Source organism: Salvia splendens, chromosome 3 (assembly GCF_004379255.2).
Source record: "Salvia splendens isolate huo1 chromosome 3, SspV2, whole genome shotgun sequence".
In the NCBI taxonomy this organism is placed as follows: domain Eukaryota; kingdom Viridiplantae; phylum Streptophyta; class Magnoliopsida; order Lamiales; family Lamiaceae; genus Salvia; species Salvia splendens.
This window is the reverse complement of record NC_056034.1, coordinates 10,324,082-10,334,723: the sequence shown is the minus strand read 5'-3', so window position 1 is coordinate 10,334,723 and position 10,642 is coordinate 10,324,082. Positions and strand designations below refer to the sequence as shown.

The window sequence follows — 10,642 nt, the reverse complement described above, 5'->3', positions numbered from 1 at the left end:
ATGATATAAATCTGCCCCTAAAGGGACAGAAAAATAGAGTAGGTAGTAGGTACCTATCTACACATGAGATGTGTAGAAGAAAGCTCAATAGTACGTGATATGAGGAAGAAAAGTAGACCCTGATATTTCTTATAACCAGAAAAGTAAGTAATTAGAGATGCTAAATATCTTGAAGGGACACAGTAACTCCTTTACACATGAGGATAGAATGACAACCTTACGGAAGTCGCCTTTGGATATCTGTCGAAAGAGAATAGAATTTGTAAATCTCCAAGAATCCAAGAACTCTTTACTATTCCTACTATATAGAAGCTCATACAAAGAGTACAAGGAGAACTCAAAAGTATTAAAGTATAAAGAGTTCAAGGAGAACTCCAGAAGTCTCCTATATTCTTTAAGTTTGAATATATGATGCATTTATAATGATCATTTCAAGCTCATGGATACAAAGTAGTATAAAAGTATTCCACATTCATCTCCAACCAAACAACTCCCAAATATACATATCTATTCGTTTTAGCATCCAAGCTTCTTCTCTATTCAGAGAGCGTCACATTTACTACTCAAATCCAGAAATCAACATGCATATCAAGGAAGCACATAACAAACTATATAAACAGACTGCCAATATCCTCAAAATAAATCGATCCAACGAGTTAACACAGTGATATGCAGTATACAATGATAAATTCTTCTTTCTATGCCCAATGTAATTAATTGATGATTGCAGGGGTCAGCTCAATATCCTATCTAATTATTCAAAACAAAAAAAATTCTTCTCCGAATCCTGACAATCAGCAACCAAAAAGAAGATTAGTCCCACCAAATCAAGATTGCTTCTTTGTATCATTGTTACCTAAAAAACTTCCTCCTTTTCCTTCTTCTCCGACTCTTCTTCCCCACTCAATTTTTCCTTCTCCTTCTCCTTCTCCTTCTCCTTCTCCTTCTCCAACTGCTTCACCGCCTCCTCCTCGAGAGACTTCTCCGCCTGCAGAATGGGAGCATAATAATCGGAATGCGCCTCCATACACTTCTTAAGAGCTGTAGTCACCTGGAAACACTTCTGCACTACATCCTCTTCCTTCTTCTCTGCTTCCTCGATACACGTCTCCCACTCCACAAATGTCTCTTTACATCCACCCCCTTTCATAAACAAGCAAAACCCACATTCACCCTCCTCTTCTTCTTCCTCCTCCGCATCTCCATCTTTGTTCTTCGGTTCTTCCAAATGGGTCTCCTCTGCTTTCGGATTTTCTTGAATTCCGGCAGTCTTTGTATCTGCTGGTGGATCGAGGGTTTCATGGATTAGGGTTCTTGATTCAGGGATCTGCGGCTGCTGGGAGGAATCGGATTGGTGGGGTTTAGTGGAGTTTGAGGAAGCCATGGCAAGCGACTGGCGGCGGCCGGAGAGGAGGTGGGATTCGGTTGCGTGTGCTAAAACCTTTGTTAAACCCCATTACAATATTCGGTATATGTATATTGTTTTTATATTTACTGGGACTAAAGTTCTAAAATGGTCCTTAACATATTGCATTTTTTTATTTTAGTCCAAAATATTATCTTTTGAATTATTCGGTCCCTCACATTTGAAATCGGATCACATTTGGTCCATTTTGGATGGTTCCGTCAAATTTTTGACGGTTTTAATTACCGGGTCACAAATCCGTCACTAACTAGGAGAAACTGATCCGTCACAAACCCGCCGCCTCATGGCTCCACCGCTCCCCGAGAAACGTCTTCGCCGCGTCCAAGCTCGGGAAATACGTCGGCTCCATAAATATCAGGCTCAACAGATCGCCATATTCAACATTCCCCTTCGCTTCCAAGCTCCCCATCACCACCGCCAGCAACTGCTTGTAACCGAAGTAAAACCTCTTCATCGTTGCCTCCATCGCCTGCATCGCCTGCAGCAGGTGAATTTTCGCGAAATCCTCCTTCCTCAGGTAAAGCTCCATCGCCGCGTTCTGAATCCTTGGTCCGCCGATCGGATCCACCTCCACCTCCAACACCGCCGGCACCGTGTGCTTCAGATCCTTAGACGATTTCGTGATCTCGACGAGCTCGCGCGATCTGAAGCAGAACAGATCCGAATCGGAACTCGGCTTGATCATGATCTTATTTTTCAGCTGCAGGAATCTTCGATCTGATTCAAAATCGACCACACCTTCTCCAGCAACCAGCAATACCTCGCCTCTCTCTCACACTGCCGCGAATCGATTTCCTCTCCGATCCTCGCAATTAGCTCCCTCGCGACTCGGATCCACGACTCCAGAACCTGATGCGTCGAGTAAACCGTCCGATTTTCAAAATTCTTCGACTCGACGTCGTCGTTTAAGCACCTCTTCAGCGCGTGCACCGCTGCCGGCTTGCAGATCAGTTTGCAATCGTCCTCATCGTCCTCGCATAGCTCAGCGATGATCTCGATCTGCCTCATCGCGAGAGCTTCGATCCTCCCCCGCCACTCCCGCCGGTTCACGTATCAGTGACGGATTAGTGACAGATCATTTTCTCCCGGTTAGTGACGGATTAATGATGGATTTGTGACCCGGTAATTAAAATCGTCAAAAATTTGACGGAACCGTCCAAAATGAACCAAATGTGATCTGATTTCAAATGTGAGGGACCGAATAATTCAAAAGATAATGTTTTGGACCAAAATAAAAAAAATGCAATATGTTAAGGACCATTTTGGGACTTTAGTCTATTTACTAGTATTACACCCGTGATATGCACGGGTCAATATTTTAAAAATATGGATCTATGTTGAAACAATGCAATATTGAATATATCATCACAACTAATATCATTATCATCACAAAACCAAAAGAAAGGCTCAAGATATGAAAAATATAGAAGTGTAGAAACGTGAATATTTATTTGTCCACATCTACTCCCAAGACACCTGAATAAAATACGGAGCTTATGTTGAAATAACACAACATTAAATGTATCATCACAACTAACATAATCATTATCACAACTGATGTGTAATTTTCGAGTTATATAATCAAGTGCAAGATCACACAAGTTTAATAAAATAACTCTAATATTACAACGATACTGCAAGAATACATCATCGAATGTACTACTTCGAGTGTCGATCCACAAATAAGGTAAAGATTATTTAACTCTAAAGCAAACAAAACACATAACAATAAATACTTTACTATGAAGATTTGGATCAAAGATCACGCAACAACAATTAAAAAAATAAAATCAGCAAGACGAATTAAGAGATGAGATTGTTACTCCAATCATTCATAGATAAAAGGTGCTTTATTCTAATATTCAATTACTAAATCTTATGAATTACGGGATTACAAAATCAACTCTCAATGCTAGCACTGAGATATAATAGCTGAAAACATATTCTATAAACCAACTTTCGTTTATCTAAGCATGTTTGGACTTTGGAGCAACACAAAATCTTTAACTAAGCATTTTCACAATAAGATCGATGACATATGGAGAGAAAACTTTTGAAACCATGGAGCTTTAATGAAGACAATGACTTAGGACTTGGAATGCCATTAATATTATTTATCAGATTTAAGAGGATAACATTTAAATAAATTTTCATTTTATCCATTGAGTAATAAATATTATTGGTTCCAAGTTTTAACCATGTCAAGCTTGAGAGCTCAACTAAATGAGATTTGACTAATTTGACAACCCTTTATTATATACTCCCTCCGTCCCACTTAAATTGAAATATTTGGAAATCGGCATGAGATTTTATGTACAATTGTTTTGTGAGTTAATGAAGAGAGAGTAAAATAAAATAAATGAAAAAATAGAGATAGAGTTGTTTATATTTTAGGAACGTTTCATTTTTAATGGGACAATCAAAAAAGAAAAACGTTTCATTTAAATGGGACAGAGGGAGTATCAAATCCATCACGCCTTAGTATTGTATATTAAAAGTTGATACCATTTTATGATAATGGCAAGTATCAATATTCTATAAAAGTGGGCAGGAAAATGGATTTTGTTGTATTTGACTTTTATATTTATGTATAGATCGATAAATATTATTCTTATTATTATATTAATTAAAATTTATTAAAAATTATAAAAACTGAAGAAAATAAAATAAAAACAAATAAACAAAAGTCATAAATTGCAATAATTAAAATACAAAAGGTTTGAAATTTTAGAATTAGAGAACATATGATGTTATTCTCATCATTCATGGTGAATAAATTAAAAAATGAGAAATTGTAAAATAGAAGAAAGATTATCTATAGAGAAAAATAGAGATTTTTTTGTGAATAGGACTATAGCAAATGTGATATCTATTTGTAGAGGATAAAAAAATATGAATTTTGGTATAATTTATATATATATATATATATATATATATATATATTTCATTTAATATATAAAAAATATTTGAATATTAAATAAAATATTTATTGACCAATGATATTGTAACAAATGGCATAATCACATTAGTCAATAAAATAAATTGAGAGAGACCACATGGTCTTATTTTATGCAACGGTTGTAAGAATAATCTTTAAGAGAATTTTTATTGTAACCATTGGATATATATAAGTGTGATTTGACTGATTTGAGAACTCTTCATGATATATACTCATATCAATTATGTGTTAATATAGTATATTATATGCTAATGAAATTTTATAATATGGTGACCAATCTTTCATAAATCTGGGCGGGAAAATGGATTCTTTGGTATTCCGCTTTTATATATTTATAGATATCTGAGGAAAATATTTTTAAATAAACAAAAAAATATAAATTTGTCGGAAAACTTGTTGGTAAGGAAATCTTGTTGCTATATACTCCATCCGTCATAAGTTAGGTGTATTACTACGCCGGCCTAACATAAGTGAGACATTTCTTTTTTTATTTTTTAGCAAAAAAACAATTATTTCTCACTTTATCATCTCTTGTTTTTTTCTCTATTTTTTTGACTCCTAAACAAAAAAAATGTACACATGAAATAGCACAGAGGGAGTACATCATTAGTTTCATTGGTGGTTTTAAAAAGGCTAATAGGTATACATCATTAGTTTCATTGGGCAATTTATGTTTTATTTTAAATTTACAATTATCACTGGCGAAAACTAAGGTTGTTTAAATACACGTAGCCCTCGTTCCAGTAAGCGGGGACAGTGGTGCAATGGCACGAGAAACACATAGTTTTATTGGATAGTGTAGTGATATGGAGTAGTAGATACATGTATGATTACAACACATTGAAGAGATGCATTAATTAATTCATCAGTTACATTTTATTATAAAACTCTTCCCCAAGAGAAGAAGCTCATAATTTAGGCTATAGCCGCAGCAAAATCATAAAAACAAAATCCTGCTCAAAATTCATAGAATTTCTAAGTAAGCTTCAAAATCTACTCGTCTTTTTCATCTTTTTCATTATCATCCTCATCTTCATAGTAAGTAAAAGGGAGTGGCACTGACTTGAAAGCTCGGAATTTCCCTACATTATTCAAGTGCTCATTCTCCAACCTGATCAATACAAACTCATCTTAGTTCCCTTTCCATTCAGCATATCCAAAAGCTACAGCCATTTACCTAAAGAAGTTCCATAACCCGCGCCGCAGAATTTCTAGGCATGAAAATATTGTTGACACCGTCTTCCCATGTAGCGAATGCACGTCTAGAATCAAGACAAGCTGCAGCCAAGCGAATCTGAGAAAAATATCCAAAACCTGTGACAGAGTGGATCAACAAAGATGTGAATCAAAAGGTATGAGGGAGGCAGAAAAAAAAAAAAAAGTGAGTTTGTGTAATGTTTACTATTGCCACAAAGTAGAGGTTTTTATGAGGGATGATGAGTTTATCTCTGAGAAACGGGTTCTTGGACTGCCTCTGCAGAAGCCCCCAGTCGATAATGATATCCCAGTATGTGTTGGCTATAGCAGCAACTGCTGAGCTCAGCAATGCCAACACTTTCCATACTGTTTTCTTTCTGAATTCAAACGCTGTCCTGATTGAGACAGCAACAATCGTCGTGAAATACCTTAGACCGTTGTATACGTGAACCGATTCTCTCTCTTCAAACAACCTGCGCACACACTGCAATGATGGATGAATGAAGATACCGTTGTTTAATCACACATTCAGAGTGAGGATTATGGAAAAGAGAGATGGATATAGAGAAAGGAGAGCTCTGAACCTGAAGAAAGCGAAACCAGTATGGTACAACTGCAATGACAAAATAGAAAGCATTATAGACTTCATCACTGCTGCATCTTGTCAACCTTCGAGCTAATTGTCTACCACCACCGTAGAAACATACGTAATACTCAAAGTTCCTTATAGCCTGTACCTGTAGTCAAATAGATCACAAGAACTGCTCACAGAGATACCTACAGAATAGAGAATACAAATCACAAGCATCGAATATCACCAAAACATGCAAAACCTGGCTAGTGAGTTGGTCAGCCAAGAAAAAGTCTGGGAGTGTAACCTACAAGATAAAAATGGATCACCAAATCAGAGACTAACTGAAAACTGTAATGATATTTACATTGACAGAACCTGTCTGTGTTGAGCTCACCTTATACAGAGGAGCACAAACACAACGAAACACACACTTTATCAGGTAGAAACGACTTGAACGATAAATGAAATTGAAGGGGCAAAACATTATTGCTAGAACAACCTATAAATAAGCATATAATTAGAACACACATGGCGTAGCACAACAAACTTTCAGTATATAATATAAAATTTTTCATATTCTCACAATGATTAAGCCTAAAGGGAGAAGTTCAATATATGTTTCGAAATGTTGAGTATCTGAGTCCATCTTTACGTGCAGGTGTACTAGGAAAGTAACAAGAGCCATCACGCCAAGACCACTGCTAAGTAGAAACACTTCTCGGTAGCCCAATTCAGTCCCCTTCCTAAACCCAAATATGAATGGATAGTTGATTTTGTAACGCCTCCAAAAATAAATGTTTGCAGCGTATACAAGCATGTGTAGCACTGTAAACGCAAAGAAGCTGCAAAGAGTTTTAAATCGGATATCAGTAGCATAGTAAGAAAGCACGTAGAAAAAGGTAATTTATGCTTGCAGTATATTTATACCCATAGAGAGGGAAGATAATTTCTATGTATAAGGTTGCACTCTTTATGTGCATCAGTTTTCTATCTTCCATAAGTAGAATAACAGCAACAACTAGGGCGACAGAACAACCAGAAAAGAAACCTGGAACCAACAAAAATTAGAAGACAAATACAGCAATTAACTTCATAGATACGCATTCATAATAATACTTGTAGCTTTCAGCTACATAATATCAAAGTGCAATGTTGGTCGGCTAACTTACCCGAACAGAATGTTATTCGATGCCTCTCAATCTTCTGTTTGGGTCTAAGTAGTTTCATTCCTTCCTGGCGGTTGGAATTCAAGAAGTTCTTAACGAAGACTGCCTCAACTCTTTCCATCAGATTTATAACCTGGGATTATAGGAGCAAAACTGTACAAATTCATCACTGGTTTCACAAGAAGCAGCGTAGATCTACTATATTGTAAATATGTAAATTAAATTATCAGACTTTCTGTATAAGAACGAAGAATCAGACACACCTCATCAGAGCTTCCAAGATAAGAGTCATCCACGATTTTCATGTACGATCTTGCAACGAGCCTTGAGGTTATCTGCAAGCAATAAGTAACTAGAACGCTTACATATACTCAGGGATCCGGACAACCATGGACTGCTACTCTTTTGATTAAAATATAAGATTGCCACCATAACATAGAAAAAAGATAAGACCACCAGTTAATAGTTATAGAACCTTATCATATTTCTTGAGGATCTTCGAAAAGGCGGAGATATTCATGAAACTGCTTGTTCATTCAACAAATACATCATAAGAGAAACAGAAACTTTTAGAAGGAAAAAAAACAATGCTGTCTTTGATCATCAAAGTGTACCTGTAATGCTTTAGAAGACAAAGCTTTTGATAGAACTCAATAAAAGCAGTCTTTATTCTTTCTTCAACCTCCTTCAGTTCTTCCTTGTTGTAACTTAGACCTTTTTCCCTGGTGTCAGTGAAGACTCCTTTAATAGTCTCCATTGGACTATCATATGTATTTTGAATCTTTATTCGATCAAGGATATCTAAATTAGTTGTTTCATGTTCATCTGTGATTTCCCTATCTGTCGAATTATTTCTGTGAAGGACATCAACCACAGGACGACTATCAGATTGCTGCTCTTGAAAGCTCAAGTCCGCTCCTGTAATAGTACTTCAATTTTTAAAAAGAAAAGAAAACTATCTTCAATCGAAAAATGAGCAAATTATGTGTGATAGTGAAGTGAAAAGATCAGAACTGCATCACCACCAGAAGAGCCAGGCTGCTGCTGATTTCTACAACTCATTTCACCTCCAGGTTTCCTATCCATTTTCCCTGCATATATAAACTGAAACGCATCATTATAGAAAAATATTAGTTAGTACTATAGCATAATAAAAGCGAACAAATCAAACCACATGACATAAGATTGATTGTAAACAATTTGATTCCCTAGAAATGTCAAATTTTTGGCCCATATCAGGTCAATATTATTCAATATTTCACATCAGAGGGCATAGAAGATATCTTCATGAAGTGGCGCATGCTTTTTGGTTTATAAATGCTAAAACTTCATGAAGATGTCTTCTATGCATAGTTATTTAGATCAGCCTAATCACCTGACTATTTTTATCCATCGATTTCATTTTGTTTACACAACCACAACTAAAGCAGTTGAAGCATAAAGTGGTGTATAACTAAGATCAAGCAAGCAATTGAAGCATACTGTGGTGTACAACTATGATCAAGTAAGCAGTTGAAGTATATACAAGGTGTATAATTAAGATCAACTAACCCCAAAGAAATAGGGATTTAAATACTGAAAGTGGTTATCTATTTTGCTGGCCGTATCACCTACCAATACTTTCAGCTTTGCCTGGAGGTATAATCTTCGATGGATCCAAATTGCTGATCTCCGAAGAAACGGACTTCAGTGGAATCGATCCCTGAGAGCTAGGATTAGTTATTTTGATCCTTAGTGCAACCAATGTCTCCATCTGCTTCTTTAGTGAAGCAGCTTCTCTGATCATTTCTTCCACCTTATCCTTAAAAAAGTTGTTCGTCTTGTTGAGTTCATCATCGAGTTTTCTGAAAAAATTTCTCTCATTACCTTCTCCTTCTGTTGGGGCCACAATCAATCTGGTGTTATATAACTTTCTGGAATTCCCTTGTAGAACAGTATGAACAGCTATAACTTGGTTCTCAATATCATCATGACTGTCGATATTGGCTTCATGTAGACTCGAACTGTTGAAGTTCTTGAGTGAGAATCTCTTCGAAGAAGCTCTTGCTAGATTCGGATTGTTTTGCCTAAAACTGCGTATTCCGTGTAATATGTGTTTGAGTTCGTTGTAGTCGACGTATGCCTCTGTCCACTCCGGCACCTTATGTTTCTTGAAATCTTTCCCAAATTTCATAGATGCATCTGTCTTCTTCAAAACACTGAAACATTTATTTCATCAGCTACACCAATCCAAACTTATAAATGTCGAAAACAAGAAAGTTGATTTTGCACAAGCATATACTTGCACATAGATTATGCATATACTTGTAAAAGCTTTAGATCAATCTACCTAAAATAATGACTAGTCAGTGCAAAAAGAGAAGTTTTGCAACTAATCACAAAATAAACTCAGTAGAACGATGAAGATAACATCTAGTATAACAATCTCATGCTCCTACTACACATACCCATATTTGGCCAAAACATTAGTTAAAGATCCTCCAAGAAAAAGGAAAACAATTGGTTTTCGGTTTAAGTTGAGCTTCATAACCTATATATAATATACATACACTGGTAGATATTGAGTCCGTTTCGATTAAATGATCCACATTACACACAGACTCACAATATATGTATTTCCTGTAACTGACATTGCATAACAGATGCAGCACTCGAGAAAAAAACCTCTTACCATATCAATAATCCAAAAACCTAAGCAAAAATTCAGAGAAATAAATACCTTAAAATTGGTTGTTTATTCGAGATTTGGGCGTGTTTTCGGTGAATGATGCATGCCAATTGCCAAAGGAGGAGGCGTATGAATTGGTTTAAGGTAGATGGGAATGGTGATTTGATTGCTATATTATTATTATTATTATTACAACCGTCTGCTAACACATATACCTTCTCTTTATGTCGACAGCGGCGGGACCATTACTTGAAGCTAACAGACAAACTGCATTCTTTTCTTGGAGATCCAGGCTTTATCTTCATAGCTTCGAAACTTGTATAATGGCATTCGCCACTTTCATTTTTCAATTCTAATTAATTCTTTAAATGTTGCATGCCATTTTTATCCTCCATCTCTTAAATACATGTATTTAAATAAATCAATACAGTATTAAATTTATTATTTTGTAAAGTATAGTTTAAACTTTCATCGTCAATACCATTTTGAAACTTTTAACAGAGTTTATTGCAATTGGAGTTTGTACCGTTGTAGAACTTGTAATTATGTTTAATTATGATACTTTCGATCTATACAAGACAATTTATCATTTGGTAAAATAGTTTATAGCACACATGACACTATGATAATTAAAACCAAAATAAATGAAATA

The 10,642-nt window shown here is 35.7% G+C and overlaps 2 protein-coding genes and 1 pseudogene across 4 annotated transcripts; all 3 read right to left on the bottom strand.

Moving 5' to 3' along the window:
- Window positions 1-601: 601 nt before the first annotated feature.
- LOC121794847 (cilia- and flagella-associated protein 251-like) lies at window positions 602-1,440 on the bottom strand. Its single transcript, XM_042193207.1, has one exon. The coding sequence runs from the start codon at window positions 1,382-1,384 to the stop codon at window positions 857-859; it is 528 nt and encodes a 175-aa protein (XP_042049141.1). The 5' UTR covers window positions 1,385-1,440; the 3' UTR covers window positions 602-856.
- Window positions 1,441-1,691: 251 nt separating this feature from the next.
- On the bottom strand, window positions 1,692-2,479 carry LOC121796539 (annotated as a pseudogene).
- Window positions 2,480-5,161: 2,682 nt separating this feature from the next.
- LOC121796421 (phosphate transporter PHO1 homolog 10-like) lies at window positions 5,162-10,333 on the bottom strand. 3 transcript variants are annotated; one of them, XM_042195287.1, is made up of 15 exons: window positions 10,206-10,333; window positions 8,937-9,520; window positions 8,348-8,413; window positions 7,937-8,240; window positions 7,798-7,846; window positions 7,586-7,657; window positions 7,326-7,455; window positions 7,084-7,204; window positions 6,740-6,998; window positions 6,551-6,655; window positions 6,416-6,460; window positions 6,167-6,319; window positions 5,788-6,066; window positions 5,563-5,699; window positions 5,162-5,496 (listed from the first exon to the last, which is right to left on the bottom strand). In XM_042195287.1, exons 2-15 carry the CDS (start codon window positions 9,493-9,495, stop codon window positions 5,379-5,381), a joined length of 2,397 nt encoding a protein of 798 aa, XP_042051221.1. In that variant the 5' UTR covers window positions 9,496-9,520; window positions 10,206-10,333; the 3' UTR covers window positions 5,162-5,378. The 3 variants fall into 3 exon arrangements, with proteins under 3 accessions (XP_042051221.1, XP_042051222.1, XP_042051223.1); XM_042195288.1 differs by lacking the exon at window positions 10,206-10,333 and adding an exon at window positions 10,042-10,155; XM_042195289.1 differs by lacking the exon at window positions 10,206-10,333 and having other exon boundaries at window positions 8,348-8,426; window positions 8,937-9,072.
- Between the last annotated feature and the right edge of the window lie 309 nt (window positions 10,334-10,642).